General features: G+C 42.5%; 1 protein-coding gene across 1 annotated transcript; it reads left to right on the top strand.

Moving 5' to 3' along the window:
- Positions 1-300: 300 nt before the first annotated feature.
- Positions 301-25,976, top strand: CAPN6 (calpain 6). The gene is made up of 13 exons (XM_043896810.1): positions 301-462; positions 6,640-6,819; positions 16,341-16,472; positions 17,538-17,746; positions 18,262-18,454; positions 19,010-19,203; positions 19,459-19,536; positions 19,645-19,831; positions 21,716-21,838; positions 22,025-22,227; positions 22,800-22,921; positions 23,675-23,811; positions 24,369-25,976. The coding sequence occupies exons 2-13, from the start codon at positions 6,652-6,654 to the stop codon at positions 24,549-24,551; spliced, it is 1,929 nt and encodes a 642-aa protein (XP_043752745.1). The 5' UTR covers positions 301-462; positions 6,640-6,651; the 3' UTR covers positions 24,552-25,976.

Genomic DNA, 25,976 nt, shown 5'->3' with positions numbered 1-25,976 from the left:
TCTCTCCATGTCCTCCCTTGAGTCATGCTCAGGTCTGCACTCTTAACCTTGGGACAGAAAAGTCAGAAATCTCTCAGACCCCTCCCTGAAAAGTCCTCTTTCTTCTTGGAGCAGAAAGCACTTTCAAATATGGCTTTCCTGTTTTGTTTTGTTTTTCAGTTTTCTGGTGGGTGGATCTGGAGTGGGCATCCCGTTTGCACATCTGGTAGGGGCACTTTCCAGATTTTCCTCATGACTCAGGATCAGTTTCTGACTGTTAGGCGGGGCCAAGTCTCCTGAATTTAATGCAGGGCACCTCCCCCTGTGAGCAGAGCTTGGTACAGCCCAAATAGTTTTCAGGTTAAGAAAGCCAGAATCTTTGTTCAGCCGCACTTACTGGACAGACTCTGTAGGGGTTACCTGGTGAAGAGCAGCGGCGGCGGCAGCAGCAGCAGCAGCAGCGAGTCTCCTGGGATAACTCAGGTGAGGAAGGCAGACATTCACAAACTCATCCTGCAATCTTATTTGCTGGATAACTGAGTATCTAAATGAAGTGAAGAAACTTGAACTTTATAGGTAAACTCCACAGCTATCCTTTTACAGTTTGTCTGGATTGAATATGTGTGCATAATAACAGTTTGAAAACTTCAAAACTAATGAAATTTTGAATTGCTTCTTTGGGGATGTTTAAGGGGGGTAATTGTGGATGTCTGACCATGAGATTTTTCTGGTGATATCTGCTCAGGGTTTGTTTGGTTGGTTGGTTTTTTTGATTTTCCATTCCTGGGAGGCTAGTGTAAGAGGGAGACCACATTGTCAGGGCTTTATTCTAGCTTCTGCTGATCCCCAACCATGGACACATTGTTGAAATGCAGGCAAAATCTTGGAGCCACACTCTGTGCACAAGGTCTTTAAGCCTTGGCAATGGGGTGCCTGGACGGTGTACTGCCGCGCAGGAGGGAATGGCTGCAAGGTCTTTCCTGTCTGCAGAGCTGGGACCCTCCTGTCCTGGTGACAGGCTGATCTCGGCAATTTCAGGATAGTCTTGGTTTTGTTTTCCTCTGATTTTTGCATTGGTTTAAACTTTGATTTTCAGTTGAGGCTCTCTCCACACCCCGCAACTTGGGGCTCAGCCGGGCCACTTGACCAGAGCAGGCTGGGGTGAGAAGGGACTGGAACATTGCAATTGAAAATTAGTTCTGAGGATTTGGAGCTTGAAATATAGTGAAAAACACAGAGGAAAATTCAACAGGTTCTGCCATTCTGACAGTCACTTCTGGCTTCAATAAAAAGTATCCCTTGTCTGTATTAATGTTTTTATCAAAAATCGGCTAATATCTCATTTGCTAATCATTGTTATGACATTAAGGATGTTTTATAGTCTGAAGGAATGTAGAAAAAGAATCTATGGGGGACGGCTAACTGGCATACCTCTTGCAGTTTGTGTGTCTGTGCGTGTGTGCGCACACATGCGCGTGTGCCTGTATGAATACTTTGGATTTGAATAGCATTCTTTATTTATCCTTGAGTCCTTAGCAGGCGAGGGAGAAGTCTAAACACTTGTGTCGTCAGGAATAGGTTAAAAAGCAGGCTTTCTGTATCCTTGGGAGTTTTCAGTCCCCAAATTAAAAGCAGAAAAAGCCCCTTTGTGACCCCCAAACAGTGTTTCTTTGATTAGCCTTGATTTGAAATCATCTCACCTTCTGACAGCAATTCAAAAAAAAAAAAAAAAACTCCTAAGTGCATTCTCGTAAGAAGAGGACAATACACATTTTCACAAGTAACGTCCTGAGGTTTTGTGTTTGCATGCTTCCCCAACCTCCGGTTTTTTTTGTGGTTAAAAAAAAAAAAAAAAAAGACGAGTCAGGAGGTCCAAGTTTTAGTCACTAACTATGTAACCTTGGACAAGTCCCTTTACCTCCCTGTAAAACAAGCAATTGGACTAAGCAATCTACCTCTAAGAGTCCATCCAGTGTAACATTCTAGAAAAATTGAAATTAGGTTTCTGAAAGGCTGTAAAATTAGAATTATCGGATGGGCTTATTCAAGCCAAGAGGGGGAGAAAAGGGTTAGGGGGGGCAAATCAGCCAGAACGGAGAGGTGGAACAGAGGGGAGGTATCGAAAGGCAGAGGGGCCATTTTACATTGGTCTTTTGAATGTTTGTGAGTGTCTTATATGTGATCAAATATCCTCATTTCCCAATAAGGACAAAAAAGAGATTTAATTTGCTCAAAACGAGTGTTTCCTGATACTACTGCCTTACATTGGTCTTCTCTGTAATAGTTAAAAAGCACGTTCATATTCCTAATTTTGTTAGCTGTCCCCAATAACACCCTGAGGTGAATGGGGCAGCTATTTTAGCTCCATTGCTCTTACGGGGAAACTGAGGGACAGAGATGTTATTTACACTAAATGATGGTATTTGGAACTTGACCCTGGATCTCCTGACTACCTGTGCTCTTTTTAGGATTTTGAATTTTTTTTTTTTCTGATAGAGGTCTGCAACAATGTAATTAAAGGAAATTGTGTTTTCTGTTTTTCTTGGAATTTCTTTGAACAGAGTCTTCTCTCTGGGCAGAGTAGATGTGTCCTATATAAGGCTGGGTCATGAGACTTTTGTGGTCCCTTTCAGACCTCCGGCTATCTGGCCAACCATTTGAATCAGAATCGCCATGTGTTCCCTACAGCAGATGTGTGCCCACAGGTGTGGCTATGCCTCTGCCTGTGTAGACTTGGAACACACTCTTCTGTATAACATGCGGATGCTGGATTTTTATTAATTCCTCTTCTCCAAGCCCTGTTTCTCTCATGGCACACAGCTGCAGGAGTGAGGATAGGGGTCGTCCCCTGTGCTGAAAGTCGCTGTGACTTCATGTCAGGGCAGAGTTAAGTCTTGAGTGTTCAGTTTGCTCTGCAAATGCCTAATTGCTTTGACCTCCAAATTTGCCCCAAGTAGAGCACATGGGGGAAACTGGGGGAAAAGGAGAAACCAGCCAGAAACAACACCCTGGGGGCCCCCTTCCCTCCCTCTCTCCTTAAATGCCCTCCCCTCCCTTCTCACTCATCCCAATCGAAACCAGTTTATAAACCACAGACTGGATTTCTCCTATCAGATCATCACTCTTGAATAAACTGAGGCAGATTTGACTTCTTAGAGCAAAATCTGGTTTCTACTCTAAGGCTGACCCACAGGTAAAGAACAAGTGATTTTCCTCTTAAGAGTTTGTCCAGCTGCCTGAGCTTTCCAGTCCAGGGAGCAGCAAAAGCTCCCTCTCCTAAGTGCGACCTCGTGGTCTACGTGGCAGGCTCCCTCAATTTCCCTTGGCAATTCCGAACTCACCACACCCTGGGGTGTGGAGGAGCCCTGCTCAAACAGAACTGCTGAAGACCATTATCTCAATACAAAACTCCACACTTTTTCACCCAGCCTCCCATAATACTAGCCCTCCGAGACACAAGGTCCCTCTTCTTAAATGCGAATGTTCCCTTCTCGTTAGCTGGAGGCTCCCTTTCACTGATATTCAAAGCAGCCCCGGCTTTGATTCTGTTTCTGATTCTGTTTACCGACTTTCCTATATGTGGTCTTTAACCTAGAGGCTCCCTGGTCTTCACAGCTGCATGCAGCAAGTTAACAAAGAAGGAACAGTCCCTTCTCCACTCTCTTATGCCCTGACAGGGCAAGTTGTTGATGATGAACCCGATTCAAGTTTGTGAGTCTCTGAAAGTTTTCTGAGACGCAATGGGATGAACCCTGGGATGTGAAGGGTTCAGATTCTCCCATGCTTATCAAACCATAGAAATAAAGGACCTTTTCAATATTCATCACGGCAATAAATCCTAGGCAGAGTGCCTCCAAGTTAGGTATCATGTTTGCTTTGGAGGGTTTTCCTCATCTGAGCTAAAAACAAACAAACAAACAAAAATCCCTTTCTTTAAGAAAGCAGTGAGCAAAGGAAGCAGTGTGGTGTGATAAAAGTCTGTACACTAAATCTGGTGTTACAGAGAGCCACCATTTTCTAGCTGCTCCTTGTTTGAGCAGCCATTTCTGAAGATACAAAATGAAGGGCCCAGATAACATCTACTAAACATAGCTGCCATGAAGGGAACATGAGCTGAAATGCACCCATCAAGTAATAATTTGCCACGCAAACATGAATTTTCTCCATAAGGCATTCATCCATTCTACAAATATTTCCTGAATGATGGTTGTGTGCCTAGCTCTGTGCCAGGCAGTGAGAGGGCTTACAGTGTATATCTTGCATTTATGGAGCCCTTTCTATGTATTCAAAAACCTAGACACTAACCACCTCATTAGGGACAGCCACAGAATAAGGAGGAGAGGATAAATAACCCCACTCCCCTGATGAGAAAATTGAGGCACAAAGAAACCAAGGTCACAACAAATGCAATATAGTTCTCCTGCTACCTAATCAGAAATTGGGGTCAATTCTAGTCTGCAAGTCCAACAGGACTTGGGACTACAATTGTACTCTAACCAGAACCAGTCAAAGTTGAGGCTGGTAGCTTGCTCTTCCTTATTTCCTGTGCTCCTCCAGAATACTTGTGCCCTCACTCAAAGGCCTGAATGATCCGCACCAGCTGTACATCCTGCCTCTGATAAAGTCAACTGGGATCATACCAGTTTTGAAAATTAAATTTGATTTTCTTTTCAGTTGGTGCCATTCCTGTCTGTAGACAGGCCCTCTTGATATAACAGGGATTCCATTTGCAGGTTCCTGCCTGCCTCGCCAGTTGACCAACTAACAAGGGAGACTGGCAGGGGCAGAGGGCCTTCCCAAGAACAGGAAATACTCATTTATCCAAAATGTTCAGGGACCAGGAGGCTTTAGCAAACTAAATATCTTAATTGCACCAGACGACCCCCCATTTGCGGTCCCCAGCCTCTGGCAATCCACCCAACCTTCCAGGAAAAGCCAAGAGGCACAGTAGTGTTTGTTATAAATTTGAGCACACATGAAAATTGGGATCCATTTGTAAAAGGCTCCAGAAGGGAGCCTGGGCACACATTCAGACTGGCTCTGATGCTGCTTAACAGAAAAGTATTACTGATACCATCCAGGATTTCACATACAATGAAATATACATTAATATCTCAAACCTATAGACAGACTTAAACCTGAAGACTGAAAGCATTTTGGTATTTGCAGCATCCTATAGCCTTCCATTTGAAAAACAATTGCCAATAAACAAGTACTGGTGGAAAGACTGATTATTTTCAGCTTCTTAGTCCTTGGCTTCAGAGAAAGGGTAAGTTTGTTTACATATACTGGAGGTTGCAAATAACATCAAATTAAAGATTTTTTATGGTTTTCAAATGGGGAGACTTCTTCACCAGTAAGGCATTTCAAAGTAATGCTGAAGGAACACAAAATGACATAAAGAGGTCTGATTAATATTACACTTGTTATAAAATAGCAACTGCCTCATTATTAACTAAGTTTTGAACTGTGCTACTACACAGATACTCTTGAAAGTGCTAATTAGCTCCCCACCAAATTTGGTCCATTTTTTAGCAGATACTCTGACCTTAGCCCGATTCTTTTCTTTCAACCCTCCTGTAATCACAAAATGTAGACACAGTTATCCTTAAAATAAATTTTTGAAATATTTGGTGCCATATAAATTCTACACCCCTGCACATTTAAACATTGACTGTCACAAGAGGATCATTAAAATCGCTACAAATATATCTTTGTGAATCACGAAAAGGCATCAAAAACCCTGCTATTTAAAATCAAATTTGCCTTTCAAATTACCCTCATAAAAACCAGTTGTTAGGGACATCTGAGTGTGGGGCACTCTGATAGACATTGCCTAAAGAGCCACTGTATTAATTCTCTATTTAGCCATGATTATTTTTTTCAGAAAAGAAAGCAACAGTGTATTGCCACGGAATAAGAATCTATAGTCCACCGAATTAGTGTAATTGAATTTTAGTCTGTAATTTGAATTTTATCCCAGGCAAATGATTGCACACTAGACTTTTAAGAAGAAAGACATATGCAAACTTTCTACCTTTCCTTGTCTTTGGAGGCCATCTGCTGAGCTCTGTTTCTTGTGTTAGTCTCCCTGGCCAGTAATAATGCAGAACTCTTTAGTGATAAGAGGAAAGGAATTGTGTAAAAGGGCTTGTTAGAAGTGAAAGGGGCTGTTTCTCTCCTTCAAGCACCACGTGTGTGGCCCTTCAAGGCACCAAATTATTCTGAACATAGTAAAGTTATTTCTTCCCCTTTCTCTTCAAATTTGGAATTGTTCTGTGATTGAACTTGTCTCTGCCAGTGGAAAATGGAAGATTGCCCTTTAAATTATAATGACTCGTGTTTAACTCTCAATCTTGACATTTATTATCTATTTTTCCAGTAAAATTGTTAAAGTGCATATTAACCCATTTGACAGATGAGGAAACTGAGACCTGGAAATGATTTAGATGCCTTATCCCAAGCCCCAAACTAACTAATTTGTTGCAGAGTTCTGAGATCTTCTTTCCCTCAAAATGGTGACTTCTCCTTTAAAACTAAACTCAAGTTGCCTAGATCCAGGAATAAATCACTGGGATGATATCTGTTGCTCTAATCTCAGATAATCTTTCAAAAACTTGAGAACTTCTTCCCTCAATAACAACAATTTTCTCATTTTAGACATAGTTTGACATGATGGGTCCTCCTCTGAAGTTCTTCAAAAACCAGAAGTACCAGGAACTGAAGCAGGAATGCATCAGGGATGGTAGACTTTTCTGTGATCCAACCTTTTTGCCTGAAAATGATTCACTTTTCTTCAACCGACTGCTTCCTGGAAAGGTGATATGGAAACGCCCGCAGGTAACTTTGTGGTTTCAATTCCTGTCTTCCTCTTGATCTCTTTCATCATAATTCTACTTGGTTCACTATTTCACTCACACAGCCCGCTGCATATAGACTAATTTAGCAGACAACTTTAATTTTTATAGCATAGTATCCTTTTTATGTTTTTAGAGCACAGCAAAATTAAGAGGAAAGTGCAGAGATTTCCCATATAAATGCCACCTCTCAGAGTGGTACCTTTGTTACAACTGGTGAATTTACACTGACACAGTATTATCACACATAGTTCATTATTTACCTTAGAGTTCACTCCTAGTATACATTCTAGGGTTTGGACAAATGTATAGTGACATACATCCATAATTCTATAGTATTAGAATATTTTCACTGCCCTAAAAATTCCCAGCAGACAACTTTATAATGAGAAGTTTTATGGATCTGGGCTTCTGACTCTAACATGAGGAATCTTGGATTTTAATCACATTGTATCAGATTTAGTAATTTAGAAAGAACCAAAAGAGAGAGATACTGTTCTTATTTTCTTTTGGAAGTTCATTTGAGTAAATATGGTAACTCAAAAAGCTCTACTCTCATCTCTTTACTGAGTTACCACTCAGAGCAACTTCAAGATAATCTCAGACCAGTAAGGAAAAAACTCCTTATATAGGCTTGTTAGTCACTCAGTCGTTTTCGACTCTTTGTGACCCCATGGACTGTAGCCCACCAGGCTCCTCTGTCTATGGGATCCTCAGGCAAGAATACTGGAGTGGATTGCCATTTCTTTCACCAGGGGATCTTCCCAACCCAGGGACTGAACCCGGGTCTCCCGCATAGCAGGCAGATTCTTTACCTTTTCTTTACTCTTTTTTTTTCCATTTATTTTTATTAGTTGGAGGCTAATTACTTTACAGTATTGTAGTGGTTTTGTCATACATTGACATGAATCAGCCATGGATTTACATGTATTCCCCATCCTGATCCCCCCTCCCACCTCCCTCTTTATATGGTGAGCATAAATGAAATGAACTCAACAGGAACAAGATGGAGTTTGAACTGGGGGAGGGAGGCTTTTTGCTGCTCTTTAGATATCGTCATCTGCATCCCCCACCATTAACAATGTGGGATCTAAGTAAGATTGTAGCTCTTTCACCACTTATTAATAGTTGCTATGGTTCTCTGTGGAGCATCTGTAGACGGTATCTCTAAAGCAAGTGTCAGAATCTCTTCAAAAGTCCTATGTAAGCAGGAGGTCAATGTATAAAATGATAGGATGATGGCATTTGGAGAATAAATAGTAACCTAGTTAAATCTAAAGAGTCTACCAAGTTAGAAAGATATTCAATCTGGGCTCCTTCCCAAAGTGGGTGACCAGGTATACAGGTCACTTAGGGTTGTTATGAAATGCAAATTCATAGACCTTCACATTATCCTGAAGACCTTTTGATCTTATTTCATGATTATACCTGTCTGTGCACTATTGTGGAACCATCTCAGTCAGCAACTCAAGATTTGCCTTCTTCAGTGAACAAGCTATCACTCCTTAGTGTCAATTTCCACAACTTGAACTCCTGAAAGGGATTCTTACATGACCTACTTCACTTTATGTAGGTTGCCACCAGGGGGTGCCAAGACACATGGATCACTTTGAGTTGCTTGTTTTCTATATCATTCAAAGGCATGCCTCTGTTTTTGCCCATAAAGTATGAAAGCCATTGAGAATATGACTTGGAGAAGTTCTCTCCATCAGAAGGAAGATTACACTCCTGCTGGGTTCTATGCCTCTGGTTATTGACACCCTTGTAGATCACTGACCTACCAACAAATCTGGAAAACATGAGCAGAATTCATTAGCCACAAATTCAGTATAGAGAGAGGTAAGTTTTTTCTCCCGAAACACATGGAGAAAATAGAAATATGCTGTTTGAGAGCCACTCTGGATGGTGATAATCAGGACCATCACTCTTTTTTGATAACTGGCTGTGAAAAAAGGGAGGTCAATAGGGTAGAAGTAGCTGAAAAGAAAGCAGGAAATTGAGGGAGGTTTTCTAGGGGAGGGTGTCTTTTACAAATAGGACAGACTTGAACATATTTATAGGCTAAGGAGGAAATAGTAAAGTAGAAGAGGTTAAAGACTCAGGAGAAAGAAGGGATAATGGATGGGGGTGAGGTCCTGGAGGAGGTGGCAGCGGATCTGATGGGCCATAAAATCACAAGCCAACATGAAGCCGTTCCCCAGTTGTGAACCAAGCCAGCAATGCTTCCTGTACTGGCGCATCTTTAGACACATCCTCCCCCCTCTGTCTTGGCTCAGACCTTTGTCCTTTGCCTTCATCTTTCAAATTCTGTGGATTGAGTCCTAGATGGATTAGCACTGAAGGAAAAAACTTAAATAACCATGGCAATCGTCCATCTTGCCTCTGAGGTAAGCGATACTCCTTCGAAGGTGAGGGAGTGTCAGAAAGAGAAGGGAAATGGGGATGGTAGAAGAAGGAATCAGCATTTAGGGCTTGTCTGCTATTTGCCCAAATACTGTGTTTGGGGTTTTCTATACATTTTTTTAAAATTTCATACTAATCTGCTATGGCTTAGCAAGGTGCTTCCCTGGTAGCTCAGTGGTAAAGACTTCACCTGCAATGCAGGAGACACAAGTTCGATCCCTGGGTTGGAAAGATCCCCAGGAGAGGACATGCAAACTACTTTAGTATTCTTGCCTGGGAAATCCCTTGGACAGAGGAGCCTGGTGTGCTACAGTCCATGGGGTCACAAAATGTCTGGAAATGACTTAGCAACTAAACAACAACAGCAAAGCAAGGTAGGTATTTAAAAATCCACTTTGATATAATTCTTTTTTTCCCAGTGTAAAAAAGAAAGGTGGATACTATGTTCATTTTATTGATGAGGAAACTGTGTCTCAGGAAGAAGGTAAGAATTTTCCCAGGTTTAGACTGCTAACAAGCTGGGATTTGAATCCAGGTTTGACTCCAAAGCCTGTATTAGTTTTTACTCAACCACACTGCCATGTAAGGAACATAGATTTGCTTGTGTGTCTTTTGATAAAATACATAGCTTCCCTCCAGTGAGTTCTCACATTTCTCCTCACCATGTTGATGCTGCACATCCATTAATTGACCCATACCCTCCCTTTTGAGAGCATACTCTGAGCTTAGTGTTTATTCAGCCCAAAAGGAGAGTCAATTGAGAAATATTTATGTAGCACTTACTCTATGCCAGCCTCTATGCAAGATACAGACAAGATCTGAGATGAGGGACTCCCATTATAGTAGAAGAGATGGATACTGAGCTACCAAAGAGTTAAATAATAAATTAATGCTGGATAGAGGAAATGCTATTTTAGGCATACAGACAGTAAATCAACATAGGGTTTTGAAGAAGGGGAGATCATGGTGGATTGAAGTGGTTGGGGAGGGGACCTCTTGCGGGAAGTAGGGGAAAAAACAAGGCTCTGGACCACCATCTGAATCTTCAAAAAGCTGGAGAGTAGTTTCCAGTCAGAGTGGAGGCCAAGCCTGTGGTCAAGAACCACGTCAAAGTTCTCTGGCCTCCCATTAGGAAAGCTGAGAGACAGCCCTAGGCCTCTTTAAATTGGCTCAGGAAGACACGACGGGTCGTTGGACTCACTGCCTCATTGGCAAGCAGGGTTATTTTCTGAAGACTCTGAAAGGGAAGAAGCACGATTAACCTGATATTTTCTGTCTCTTTCCCCTTCTGGGTTGAACAGCCTCTGTGTCTGTAAACATTGCTGCTAATTGAACCAACCAACTGCAGTCAAGCCCCACCATCCTAGGGCAGGACTGAGCTCCTCTTTTTCCCACTTGCCACTTCTCTGCTATGTCCTAAGGAGCCACTTTAGATTGACCGGGATTATGAGAAGGTTTTTGCAATTGTTCGATGCCAGTTCATTGGCCCATATCCTCCAGAGGAAAATCCTTCTCCTTAAGGCCTCCATTGGTCCAATGACCCCAGCTACTGGCCTTGCTTCCTGGGTACACAGGTATATTCCCTGAAACCTGTATTCCTGGGCTTTCCCGTCCTCCTGGACCTTAGAAAATTTGAAGAGCTGAGTTCTACTGAGTTACCATGTGATCCTAAAATGGCAAGTAGGATTTTTAGGTTGAAATCTAACCACCAAATTCCCACAGAAAGTCTCTTCTCCAGCTCCCTCCAGCCACTCTTCCCTCCAACCCACCTGTGGCTTTTTTTTCCTGACTGACTCACACCCTACTACAATCATGTCCTTGAGTCAGACTCAACTAATCTCCGATTAAAATGGAGCAAGGCCTTGTGGGGATTTGCACAGCCAGTGTGGGAGAACGCACAACACCTGCACAAGATCTGTTAGCTCTCCTGGTCAAATTTTGAATTTAGCCTCCACTACCATTGACCTTGCCCAGGTCTTCCACCAGGGAGTACCCTCCCTGGGGGCCATTTTACTACCTTGTATGGGAAGAGGCTGATGAAGCTCTGTATTAAAGCAAAGGTGGGAGGAATGGAAGGAAAAGGCTGAGAGGAGATTTTAAAAGCAGGATACACAACCCTCGGTGGTAGATTACATATGGTGGTGATGGTGGTTTAGTCACTAAGTCATGTACGACCATTTTGCAACCCCATAGACCATACTCCACCAGGCTCCTCTGCCCATGGGGATTTCCCAGGCAAGAATATTGGAGTAGGTTGCCATTTCCTTCTCCAGGGGGATCTTCTCAACCTAAGGATTGAACCTATGTCTCCTACATTGCAGACAGATTCTTTACCAACTGAGCCACCAGTGAAGCCCAGATTACATAAGAGGGACCAATAAAGGAGGAAACATATCTCTCTGTGCCAATAGAAATTTCCAATGCCCAGTTGAATGTAATACCTTTGTAGTGTAGTTTGGGCCTAGACTACTCATGAATTCCTTTTTCTTCCCAGAAATCACATCCCTTCACCTGAATAGTCCTAAGTGTTTTTAGCTGTTGACACAATCAAAGGGAGTTGAATAGGCCCTTGCTCTTACCATCTTTCCTATTTATTTTAGATTCTGAATTAAAAAAAAACACTAACAGCTTTAGTAAAGTATAATTTATATATCATAAAATTCAGCAATTTTATCAAAGCAATGATTTTTTAAAAAATTTACAGAGTTATGTAAACATCACCACAATCCAGGCTTAGACTAGTTGCATCATCCCAATACATCCCTGTACATCCCTGTGTACATTTGCAGTGAATAAACCCCTCCTACTCCCAGTCACATGCAATCACTAATCCACTTTTGGTTTCTGTTGGTAAAACATTCTCTTCCCATTCCTAGATTTGCCAATTCCAGACATTTCCCTTAAAATGGAATCATAAAAGTAACTCGCTTCTTTGATTAGCATAATATTTTGAAGGAACACCCATGTTGTAGCATGTACCTGTTTCGTTTTATTGCCGAACTGTATCCCATTGCAGATACACAAATTTTCCCAATAAAGCAGTTTAGGATTTACCCCTGGAATCTCTTTAAAGTAGTCTGAAGGTTTAAAAAAGATAATTCTGTACTGACTTGCTTGTCCAGTTTGAAAGTGGAAGTTGAACTTAAGGTATTATTCTACAGATCCATATTGAATTTTCCTTGGAGGCATTAGGAAGGAAGAGAATGTTTTACCAATGATAAAATCTTCATACAGAAGCAAAACTCCCCAGGAAAGTGGATTCCTTGAACAGAGGGGCCAACATTGGCCCCTGAGAGGAGGTCCACCTACATGTTGTGTCTGGAGATGGTACAATTTTCTAAGCATAAGATAACTGCTTGAACTAGCTGGTAAAGCCCTAGGATCCTGAGTGGCAACCCTAGGCCTTTCAGGATGACTTAGAATCCTGGACTTACTCGTAATGTACCTACTACAGGGCCAGCCTCACTTGTAAGTGTCCACACTGACCCCAGCCCCACAGGACTGCTAGACAGCCCATAGCACTTTTGAAAGCGCCTCTGTTCTTCTGGCTGCTGGTTTTCTAGGCAGGCTTTCACTTTACTGTGGTTCTTGAGGTTTACCCTGGACCTCAGTGTTTATTGTCAGCAAATTTCACCTGTGTAAAAAAAAATCACTAAAGATGTGGATGTGGTAAGTGCCATATAGAATGTGGGGGGCTCCAAGGCTCATAATGGTAAGCCCCCTTCTCCCCCGACCCCGAGGAGTCTGGGAAGGGAGAGATGAGGACAATGAGAGGGTCTTTCAGTGCTCAGCTAAGGCAACATATTTCCTAGAGATGCTGCTTTGCTTGTAGAAAGCTTTGGCTCTGGGATGGGGGTCTGCAGAGAACATTCCTGGACTTACTCTTGGTGCTTGACTTCCTAGTTGTATGTTTTCCCACTAAGAAGTGATTTGCCTTGACAAACAGCCCAATTCCAGGATCATGTTGAGTACGCCAACACAGCTGGGAACAATTAGGGGTTCAGCAATCTTCCCTACTTCTCAAGCCACCCAAATATGTGACTGTGTAAGCTGTGACCTCTCCTCCAACTCCACTCCCTACCATTTCAGCAGTGCTTGGGCTGAAATGTCCCATCTGCACTCTGCATCTCAGCTTTGACTTACAGGGAAATTTCTCCAGCCTTGCTTCCTTACCCCCACAGGAATTATACCCAGTTGTCCAAATCTAGGGGAAAATGCAATAATAAGCCATTTCATTGTTTCCAAATTTGTCATCGAAAAGTCCACTTGGCTGTAGATTTGCATTGGCTCATTACCCTTTACCCTTTCTACCTCCTTAGCTGTTTCTAGTCTTTCACTTCCTTAAAGAGATTAAAAAAAAAAAAAAGTGGCTTGATAAAAATGTTCTCCCATGTTTCACATCATGGTGCTGACATATGTAAGAGTTTGATTCATATTTAGTGGATGAGGTTGAGGAGATTAAAGCTCATTGGTAACATTATATTTAGCCTGGAACCAAAAGCTAAAACATGTCTTAAGCCAGTCTTCCAGAATGAGGAGGAGCTTTTTGGTGAGCATTAAGCAGAGACAAAAAGCCCTGGGATGGATGACTGAGAGAGCTGGTTGTATCTCCATCCTTGAAGAACTACACAGTATTATCCTTTACATGGTGGCCATTAATAAACTTAAAGGAAAAAGGATGGACTAGTTGATGTTTAGAGGTTCCTTCTCTATCTGTATGTGAGGAACCTAAAGCTTTACTCCTAGGTCTACTAACCAGCTGAATGCCAGGAGGGTTGAGTTACTCTCCTTCTCTGAGCCTGTTTCCTCATTTGAAAATAAACAGGTTGACTAAATAGTCTCTAAACTCCTTTCAGGCTTGACAGTCTATGAACTGTTAACTTATTTTTTTAAACCCATTGTTAAATAACCATCCATCATGTATGAAGAGTGGTGAAGTAAAACTGGGGCATGGGCCAGTTTATGAGAGGAAATGGAAAATAAGGTGAATTTTTTTTTTGCCCAAATATATATTCTTCCATGATTACACATAGCTTTACAAACAAGCATGTGCTCTCTCTCTCTCTCTCTCACACACACACACATGCATACACACACATTGTATATAAAATAATCACCTTCAGATTAGTCAATAAGAGAATAATTATACAGTTCCTCTATTTGAGTTCTGCTTCCATGTCTCTGTTTATTTATATGATCCTTTAGGTCTTAAATAGAAGTTGACATGCCAAAAGTGTTTGCTGAGCCTAGATCCCTGCTATGAATGAAAGCCTTGTGGAAATTCAAGACTAATGTGACCACAACCACTAATAACTCCACACAAAACCAGCAAGTAATTTGCCTTAATAATCTAAAAGCACACTTTTCCACATATCAGTGTTCACATTACTGATTTTTCATGCTAGGAAATTATTAGATGCATTATCTAAGTCCAGGAAATCATAATATAACTTTTCATCTTGCTCCACATAAAATGGTAATGCATAGCTCAGAAAGGAAAAATTGGGTTTCATTTCATCTTAGAAAGGGCAAAGGAACAAACAGAAGAGAAAGAATATAAAAATTGAATTCACCCAACACACCTGCTCTATACTCCGTAAGTGAAAAAAAACAGGCAGTTCCCAACTCATGAAAAAAATTTGTCTTTTTTTAAGACAAAAAAGTAATGATGAGACACCTAAAAAAAAAAGACCAGAAAATACAAAGTTGACAACCCACCTAACTCTCTCCTTTTGGCAAAAGGATGACCAATTAATCTTCAGTTTGGTCTTGTCCTTGCCCAGAATGTCTGTTCCTTTCCAGAGTTATTTTGGCTTTTAAAGAATATATGGAATGTTTTATTCTGTAGACCAGACCCTTCATCAAAGAGAATTATGTCCATTAAAAAAAGAGTTTTGAGAACCAGAAAAATATAGATGTCTATTTAATAATTTTTTAAAGGACATATGTCTAGATTTTCTTTCCATTTGAGACTAGGGTTTATTTCTGCTGGGTAAGCAGAATGTCAAGGTACTGGCCAAAGGCCTCCTCCAAGAAACTGTCTCCATCTACCCAAGACTTCATTGGTATTTCCTGCCTTTGAACTCTCCAAGGGCTGATACTCTGAATCACGCAAACGTGTCTTAAATTATATGGTGTCATGTATGTGGCTATGCCTCTGTCCATGCTGTCTCTCTACTCATTATACCTCCCTACCACTCCCGTGTCCAATTGCTAACTCTAGTCATTCTTAAGGCTTCAACCTGAGCATTGCCACTACTTTTCAAATTATTCCACCTCCCACCAGGGAAACTTGGGGATCTTTCCTTCAGGCACTGGCTATACTTTGAAAATGCCTCTATTACTTTGTGTTGTAATTGTATTATTTGGGCCTCATTTTCCTCCTTGCGGTGGGAATGGCACAGCTAATGATATATTAGGGAAAGACACACATACACCCCTAACAAATGCTGCAGCCAGTCTGTCAGCATCCCTTGGAACATCCACTGGGGAAAAAGAGTGTCTGTTGAAGTGCTCCTCAGAACAGTCTATTACCATCTGCTATTAGTGCTGCTGCCATCTGTATTCATCCAAGGAGGTAGGGAAATCTAGTTGCCATGGAGAACACTGTTGCCTTTGCTTTTTATTAGGAATGGGTTTCATATATAAGGTCCCCTAACTCGTTTTCCTAGAGAGGGAGAAGTATTAATGTCCATCTCCATCAGACCTTGTCTTTTAAATGCAATCACCCTTCCTAGTACAGGCTCTTCAGGAAATCTCATCCTGACAAATAGGATCAAAATGTAATGTGCTAATCCCTTGCTCTCCTCTTTACAACTGGCTGCTGCTGCAAAAACTGTCTGAGGGCACTAGCACATTTCATCCTGTCTCATTCTCACCTTCTCCTTCCACCCTGTCACATGATCCTTTTCCTGTGGCTTGATGATCTACTGCTTTCTGTTTGTTCTCACAACCCCACAACCTTCCCTTTCTCCCACCCGTGGAAATTCTGGTCATCTTTTGATCTTACCTCATCTGTGAGGTCTGTCCTGTGCAGCTGAGCTCACACTGTCTGACAGGGAACACATCTCAGAATCTTAGAACCAACTGTTGTATCCACAGGACATCTGCGATGACCCTCGTCTGATCGTGGGCAACATCAGCAACCACCAGCTGACCCAAGGGAGACTGGGGCACAAGCCAATGATCTCTGCGTTTTCCTGTCTGGCTGTTCAGGAGTGTCACTGGACAAAGGTATTCTCCCTTCTTCAGGACCTCACTTGGCTTCTACCTTCTTGTCTTCTTTAGTAATTTTAGGAAAAGTCAGCTTGTAACTTTCTTAGCTTGCTTAATTCTTGAAGTCAGAAGTATTCACGATTGGAGGTGATTTTCCTCCATTTTATTATGACAAGTTTCACAAATACAGAAAGTTGAATGATTTTTACAGTCAACAGCCATTTACTCACCTGCGTTCTACCATTAACATTTTGCTCTATTTGCTTTGTCACACATTATTAGTTGATCTTTTGTTCACTTGCAGTACTTTGACTCAGTAGCTCTGCATACTTACACTCTCTGTACCTAATGGGGTAAAAAAAAAACCCACTGGGATCCAGGAAGTCACTGACAGATATGAATAAAAGAAAAGGTGAGAAAGATGGAAATATATCCTTGAAAAGGTTCTAATAAATTATTAAGAGTACAAAAATTCCTATGGCATTTAGGCAGAGTTCAAGGCAATGAAGTGTTGATTTGGGACAAAGGTAGAGCATTTTCTTCAGAAAAACAATTTTAGAAGCTGAAAGTGTAATTGAATTTTAAAAGGAGACTTTCCAAAATGTAATTTTATTCAAGGTGTGAATAAAATCTATCATCTATAGAATCTGCATGAACTCTCTAATGTGGACCTCTAAAAGCACAGGGGGCCTTGTGTTTTGAATAATTTTTGGTTTTTAAAATGCCTTGTTTATAGGGCTGAATATGCAACCATGAATATGATTATGTAGACAGTTTCTCATGATCGACTTTGTAGATTATCTGTGGGAAATAATTTAAGCCATAACTTGCTGCCCTCCATGATCCTATGTGTATTCAGGGCAAGCATGGTAATACTATTCTCAGCAAAACTGAACTGGGGAAGCAAAAACTGTTGGGGGGGAAAAATGCCCTACCAGGGACTTCCTAACTTAGACCCAAGCCAAATGTATTTGGTGTGCTTTCTGTTGCCCCATGGATTTTCCAGAAGTCAACTGTAATCTCAATATCTGGATATGGTCTGGTGAATAAAAATTGACTGATTGAATGTTCTTATGTTTCCAGACAATCCCCAACCATAAGGAACAGGAATGGGACCCTCGAAAACTAGATAAATATGCTGGGATATTTTACTTCCGGTTCTGGCATTTTGGAGAATGGACTGAGGTGGTGATTGATGACTTGCTGCCCACCATCAATGGAGATCTTGTGTTCTCCTTCTCCACCTCCATGAATGAGTTTTGGAATGCTCTGTTGGAAAAAGCTTATGCCAAGTAAGGAGGCGGGGGGTTGATTAGTCAGTGGTCAGGCTACACAAGGGAAGGAAGGTCATATTCATCCTTGGGAACTCATACTCATGCTCTCCCAGCTTAGCTTTGGGTGGGATGTCAGGCAGATCCAAGGCATTGCTCTGGACCTGGGACTGGCTCTCCATAATTCTAGATGAGAAAGAAATAAGCTGTTCCAATTTCCATTAAACCCCTACCTGCTCCCTCAGAAAGGTGCCCCCTTTCTGAGGCTAATCTAAGGATCACAAGACATTATGGCCTCAGGTTTCCTCCTTGTCTAATATTTACTGATGGAAAGAAGTTTCATTCATGGACTTAGATCAACATAGCCTAAGCCTAGAAATATGACTATGGTCTCAAAATCTCTCTTCTTCTGTGCCTAGAGAAAAGCTAGCTGGTAAGGACTGACTGTACAAGGAGTGTTCTGCTTTTGAGGGAACAAGATGTCCTAGACCTGGAGAAATAATTTTACAAAGGTAACTTTGCATATTTGCCCCTAGGCTCCTTGGCTGTTATGAAGCCCTTGATGGTCTGACCACCAGTGATATCATTGTGGACTTCACTGGCACATTGGCTGAAACTGTTGACATGCAGAAGGGAAGATACTCTGATCTTGTTGAGGAGAAGTACAAGCTGTTTAAAGAACTGTACAAAACATTTACCAAAGGAGGTCTGATCTGTTGCTCCATTGAGGTTTGTACTCATCAAAACCACTCTTTACTCACTTTTGGTGGAGGAAACCATGACATTTAGTGTGCAATATGACCCTAACCCTGGAGATCCAAGACAAGCCACTGTGAAACTCAGAAAGCTAACAAGAGACACTGAGCCCTGGTGCAGAGGCTAAGGATATTTAACATATCACCCTTTTGTACCAGTCATTCCAACCTGGCCATGCAGCATTCAAGCAGATATAAATAGCCTCTGCTAAATTATTCCTCCTACCTCTGCTCCTGAATGTGGAGGTTATAGCTGTTTGCTCAAAGAATTAACCAGTCCCACGAAATTTTGATGCTCTTCTTATCAATGTACTACGATGGGTCATTTGTATTGTTTGAGTTGTTATATTAAATTCTTTGCTTCTTTTCCTTGGCTTGCTTTGTGTCAAGTTAGGCAGCAGGAACAAATTTCCATGTACATAAGAGAACTAGTTTCAACCATACTGGTGTAAACCAATCAAGGAAGAGGAGGAGCCAAGCCTTGGCTCTCCCAATTCTTGTGCCCTTATGTATGTGTTTTTGTTCTCAGTTTCCTGACCAGGAGGAACAAGAAGTTGAAACTGATTGGGGTCTGCTGAAGGGCCATACTTACACCATGACTGATATTCGCAAGATCCGCCTTGGAGAAAGACTTGTGGAAGTCTTCAGTACTGAGAAGCTGTACCTGATTCGTCTGAGGAACCCCTTGGGAAGACAGGAATGGAGTGGGCCCTGGAGTGAGATGTGAGTGGCTTTTCACTTTGACGGCAGCATCCCCCAAACCCTATACCTTCTCCCAATCCCATCCCTCAGGTTGTTAAGGGGCTGTCAATGCTTAGTGACATCTGTGGGTCCTTCTTGGGCATGGAGTCTGTGACTCAGCTGACAGTGAAACAAAGCTGTCCCAATCCTCATGCATTCTGTTCCTTTGGCATCCTGCTTCCTGTAGGAAGTCAATGGCAAACATACTGGCTTATCCCTTTGTTCATTTGCCTTTAGTTCTGAAGAGTGGCAACAACTGACTGCAGCAGATCGCAAGAACCTGGGGATTGTTATGTCTGATGATGGAGAGTTTTGGTGAGGAGGATTTTTCTGTGCTAAGAGAATTGAGGCTTTCACATGGAACTGCAGGGGTAGGTATTAAGTACCATCTTCATTTCTCTCTCCTGCACTCCATCCATTCAGGATGAGCCTGGAGGACTTTTGCCGCAACTTCCATGAACTCAATGTCTGCCGCAATGTGAACAACCCAGTTTTTGGCCCCAAGGAGCTGGAGTCGGTGGTGGGATGCTGGACTGTGAACGATGATCCCCTAATGAATCGTTCAGGAGGTTGCTATAACAACCGTGACACCTTCCTGCAGAACCCCCAGGTTTGAACCAAATTCTTTTTGTCTTCAAGTTATCAAGGCAATAGGGCTTCCCTGGTGGTTCAGAGAGTAAAGAATCTGCCTACAATGCAGGAGACCTGGGTTCAATCTCTGGGTCAGGAAGATCCCCTGGAAAAGGGAGTGGCAACCCACTCCAGTATTCTTGCCTAGAGAATTCCATGGACAGGGGTTGCAGTCAGACATGACTGAGCAACTAACACTTGCACTTTTCACTATCAAGGCAATAGGAAGCCAGGTCTCACCTTGGAATGTTTCTTTGACATCAGTTCTCCCACTGGCCACTATTGTGTAATATTCATCAACCAAGATGAAGACGAATGGGCTCAGATGCTTGTAAAGCACAGTAGACTGTGTCTCTTTGCAGATATGTGATTTGGCAACATTATCAAATCCAAGCCACCTCCTCTGGCTGCCTCTCTCTTGACTATATTGCTGGGTATGCTTTGACATGCCCTGCTACCTTGTGATGGCCCCACATTGGAGAGAGAGGATCTGCTCTTTGATGCTTTCTCAATTCTTTTTTATATCTTACTGCCTAATTGCTCCCTGGGGTGCACACTTACTATATGTGTCCTCTTTCTCAGGCAGGTGATTCTCCTGAACCCCATCATTATGACTCCCTTTTCTCATCTAGAATCCCAGGTCATTATTCCCAGGATTTGAATCACTACCATACCAATGAACCTATTCCATTCATCTCCCATTACAGTGCTATGCCAGGTGACACATTAGAGGTCAAGCCCGGGCACACCTCAAAGCAAAATTTACAAACAGCCAAAGCCTGAACCTATAATAACCTTGATGCTTTGATCCACAAATGTGCTGATGAGCTAGCCCACAGGAGACAAGAATTCTGACTGTACTGCAGCCTTATCCATGGGTGTTTTCTTTCCATGAACCTCATTGGCAGCCATTTTGAAAGATACTAAAGTTGGTGGGCTGCTTTACTTAACTCATACTTTTCTCCTTTCCTTCTACCTTAATTGTCCCTAAAGAGATGAAAGCTCCTATTACCACCTCCCTTCATTTACAACCCTGGAAATGCTTTAATTGTCAGGCAATATACCAAACTGGTGAAATGGGCTTTTTTTGGCTTCACTGTTTAAGTGTCTTCACAGGATAGATCTGTGGGGGCCTTGTGAACCTATGATTTTGCATCTGTTTCCTGTTTCTTTCTAGGAGGGAGAGAAAGACACACACACACACATATACACACAGAAACAGAGACAGAAACAGAAAAAGAGAGAGAGACAGAGACAGAGGCAGAGAGAAAAATATGATGCCTTTTAGATTCACTTCCCAATGGCATGATTCCCCAAATTATGTTTGGAAAGTCTCTAACACAGCCCTGTAGCTTCCCTATAATAGTGATAACAGAGTATCAATTCACCAAGGAACTGCATCCAACCCCTCCCACAAGTCACACATCTGGGATGGCAAAAAGAGGCTAGCCTAGGGGAATGCTGCTGTGTCAGGTTAAGTCAAGCAAGAATGCTTTCTGTCTTTATAGATTCTTGATTTTTCCTATGTACAACTTAAAAAATAAGGGGATAATTGGGAACAAAAAGACCAAGAGCCTAAACAATTGTTTATTAAAAGAAAGCATACCTCTTTGGAATTAGAGGCCTGGGCATGAAGTTGTGTCTCTCAACACATGCTGAATGCCATAGGGAAAAACAAACATTAGAATCCACAGTTAGCAAGTCAATGAATTATCCAAATTCTCATTGTCTGGTCAGTGGCAAAGCCCAGAACATAACCCAAGTCTCTGCTTCAAAAGGTAGAGTTTTCCACCCTGACATTTGAGCTGACCCACCTGAAACAGAAGTGCGTTAACTAAGCTCCTTGGTGGCCTCTTTTCTCTAGTACATCTTCACTGTGCCAGAGGATGGGCACAAGGTCATCATGTCTCTACAGCAAAAGGACATGCGCACTTACCGCCGCATGGGAAGACCTGACAATTACATCATCGGCTTTGAGCTCTTCAAGGTAAGAATGGGCCTTTGGAGCAGAGACGGTAATGGCAAACAGCATCAAAATTAGAATGCCTTGGGGTTAAGGGAATTAAGCAAGATGGCGGGATGAAGCTAGTAAGAGGACCTAGAATCTTCCAAAACCAAAAAAAAAAAACCTGATATGAGTGCAATGGAGCATTTCCTTCTCTTGCATTTCCAGGTGGAATTGAACCGTAAATTCCGCCTCCACCACCTCTACATTCAGGAGCGTGCCGGGACCTCCACTTACATCGACACACGCACTGTGTTTCTGAGCAAATACCTGAAGAAGGGCAACTACGTGCTGGTCCCAACCATGTTCCAGCATGGTCGTACCAGCGAATTCCTCCTGAGAATCTTCTGTGAAGTGCCTGTCCAGCTCAGGTGCTGTTTTCTTGGCCAGCCCTGCCAACTCCTATTCTAGGCTTTGCCTCCAAGTCCTAACCCCATTGGCCCTCTCCCCCTAGATGGATACTCAGAGGGCCAAGTTGTGCAAGTCAGATTTAACTGAAATGATGGCAGGAGAACCATGTCTCAAAGAGGGGTGGTTTGTGAGGAATTCCCCGCGGAGGTCTGGGCTTCAATGCTCTGAGCTGCCATTTAAGGAGAACGGGCCTATAGCCTAAGTTTTTCTGCTTATATTTTATCATCTGTTCTCTGGCTGACTCTTTTCTTAAACAGCTGGCCCTCCTCATTGCGTCTCTCTTATGTTCTGAATGCTGGGTCACCAAAGCTACCTTTTCACCCCAGCCCTGCCTACTCTGATATTTATCTTCTGGGCCTTAAAGCAAGGGGAAAGGAAAACATACCCATAAAATATAAGCCATGTCTGGGGAGGAATGGGCTAGGCCCCTTGGCATTTCATGTTTTTCAACAACGAGGTCTGCTTTGGCTAGCCTTTCTCCTCATCAAAGGGCATTCATCGTGGATTACGTGTCTTCCTTTTGATGTTCCAGGGAGCTGACTATGGACATGCCGAAGATGTCCTGCTGGAATCTGGCTCGTGGCTACCCCAAGGTTGTCACCCAGATCACAGTGCATAGCGCTGAGGGCCTGGAGAAGAAGTATGCCAATGAAAGTAAGAAATGCAGGGGTGTCTGGGAAAGCAAAATGCAGTTTCACTTATTGCATATATGATTAGGAAAGATGGTCACAGATGAGTCTCTCCAGTGGTATTTTCAGTGTAGAAAAGTCAGAGTGGCTGTCAACCAAGTTAGGAAAATGGGATATAGGTAAACAAGGTCTTACTGTATAGCACAGGGAACTATATTCAATATCCTGTGATAAACTATTATCAAAAAGAATAGTTAAAAATAATGTATATATATTGTATACATAAAATATATAAACATACATATATATTTCAAGCATTATATATTGCATATATTATATATATGTATATATATTAAAAGGATATATTTATATATATGCATAGGTATATATATATAAAGGATTGACAGAAAAGCTTGTTTGGGCTTTTCCACATCTTACAGAAAACCCAAACAAACATTTTGGCTATGTATATATATATAAAACTGAATCACTTTGCTATATAGTAGAAATTAACACTATGTTGTAAATCAACTACACTTCAATTAAAAAGGAGAAAATGGGATATAAGTGTCTTTGGGCAAAGCCTATCTAGTATTCATTTTTATATCCTTCTATAAAATATAGAAAAGAAAAGGAAAGTAGACACCAAAGTCCTAGGTCATTCTACTAATCAGGTGTTATGCTAAAAATCCCTGAGTAGACTTAGTGAGATCATTTTAACTATCCAGGAAGAGGACTTTTCATCACTGCATTCAAAATAACGGTTACTTTGTTCCAGCTGTAAACCCATATTTGATCATCAAGTGTGGAAAGGAAGAAGTCCGTTCTCCTGTCCAAAAGAACACCGTTCATGCCATTTTTGACACCCAGGCCATTTTCTACAGAAGGACCACTGACATTCCTATTATAGTGCAGGTAAGATGTGAACAGGGACCCGCAGAGTGGCTCCTATTCACTACTAGATACTAAATGATCCCAGCTGCATCACAGATGACTAGGATACAGAGCAAGGGTTATTTTGGGTTATTTGTTTTGTACTCAGATACCTCCCACCAGGCACAATCACTGACTTCCTTATGAATGTCCATCCTAACTGTCTTCTCCTCCACATATTTAATTGTGGGCAGAAACCCACATGCTGTCAGATTCACATGTTAACACAGGCGTGGCAAATTCCCATGTAGGGAAGCATATGCCAGTTAACATGGCCCTCAACCTGCTAGGTCAGGATGGATCACTATGGTTTGGCTGTGTTCCCCTGACTTACTGCTTCTGACCAGCTGCCAAGTTTGATCCTGAACTCTGCTTTTCATCTCTGCTCTTTGAGGTACTTTTCCCCTACTCAGAGTGGTAGTAGGAAAAAGTCCTTGGTTTTTAAATAGCCCTTTCTAAGTCCAGCATTAGGTCCACAGGGACAGAGTCCAGTGTCACAGAGGGTTACTCACCTTCACTCTGTTCACTTGTCTCTCCAGGTATGGAACAAGCGCAAGTTCCGTGATCAGTTCCTGGGCCAGGTTACCCTGGATGCTGACCCCAGTGACTGCCGTGAACTAAAGTCCCTGTACCTGCGTAAGAAGGGTGGCCCAACCGCCAAAGTGAAACAAGGCCACATCAGCTTCAAGGTTATTTCGAGCGATGACCTCACTGAGCTCTAAATGTCCAGTTCCAGGGAAGCCTGACAGAGCTCTTCCATCCTTTCGTTTTCTGTCAGATGCTAGATTTTATCTGGGATTCCTAATCTTTTGAGAGAGAAATTCACAGTAATTAACTTTCCTTTTCTTCTGATCAATTCCCTATACCTCTTGATCTGAGTAGCATAAGTAGCTACATAACCTATTTACCTCCAGCAGCTGGACAGGGGGAGGTGACAGTCCCATCTGGAGATTAGACAGATGTTGGCCAAGAAAAAAGATCTCTGGGGCTTCCGGGGGTGAGAGTCGAGCAGGACAACATCAGCCTGGATACTCTACCAGTGTCATTGCCGTTTTCGGGTTCCCCATATGTCTCCCCTGTAGGGCATGTTGAGGAAGGGGGAGGGGTGATCGAGGCCAAGCAGGTCTAGCCTGACATCCCAGCTCCTGACTGAACACTACAGCAGTCCCAGCAGCCAGTGTCTGTTCACACGTCCCCAGCCCTTACCGCCATCACTACCACCACCATCAGTCAACACCGCCATCAATCTCCACCTCTGGAAAGAGTAGTCCTGCCCTAATCCAAGTCACCCCCCACAGTAGGTTTTATCTTCATGTTGAGGAAGTTTCCTAGGTGCTTAATCAAGAGCTAGAGTTCCCTGAGGCTCAGACAGTGGAAAGGGCCCGAGCTCCAGCTCCACGGAAACCAGCTGTGTGCCACACGAGGGAAAAGTGGAAGAAGCTGCAGTGGGAGACAAAGCCTCGGTCCCCCACCCATCCACACACACCTACACTCACACACGTGCACGTGGGCGCGCACGAACTACCGTTCAGGCAGTCAGTGGGCAAGAGGAAGGATGAATAAGGACCACACAGGATGAAAGGATGAAAGAGTCCATCCAGGCGTAGTTCAGCCAGTTTGGGGCCCCTGACTGCAATGTGAAACCTCCTGCTGCTGCTAGGTTTACAAACAAGCCCGTTGCCCTGTGCCTTCTAATATCATTGGTACTGAAGACCCCATCTGGGGGCTTGAGCCCCCTCAGGCTTCCCAGTTGGGAAGTGTCACTCCCTGGGGGTGTTTGTTTGCCCTCTTGTTTTTTTTCCAGTCCTTCTACAGAATTTTCTCTGAAATCTTCTTCCCTCCACCTCATCTATCAACATTTTACCCCTCCTTCAAGGCCCAGCATAAATGCCACATCCTCCATGAAGCCTCTCCCCATCCTCTAACCTCCAACTCCTAGAATATCTCAATGCTTCTGCAATAATGAATACAATGACATAGCTGTAGCTCTTAGTCTAGTTCAGCATGCAATCATTTAAAAAATTATTTTGTAGATGATTTTTAGCTCACTCTTTCCTACCATGTTTTTCAATCTATCTTCTCCACTGCCTCCACCACACTGTCTTACATAATCCAAAGCACAATAAAGTTCACATTTAATTAATTGA

This window comes from Cervus elaphus, chromosome X (assembly GCF_910594005.1).
Source record: "Cervus elaphus chromosome X, mCerEla1.1, whole genome shotgun sequence".
Lineage (NCBI taxonomy): Eukaryota > Metazoa > Chordata > Mammalia > Artiodactyla > Cervidae > Cervus > Cervus elaphus.
This window is presented reverse-complemented; position numbering and strand designations above follow the sequence as displayed.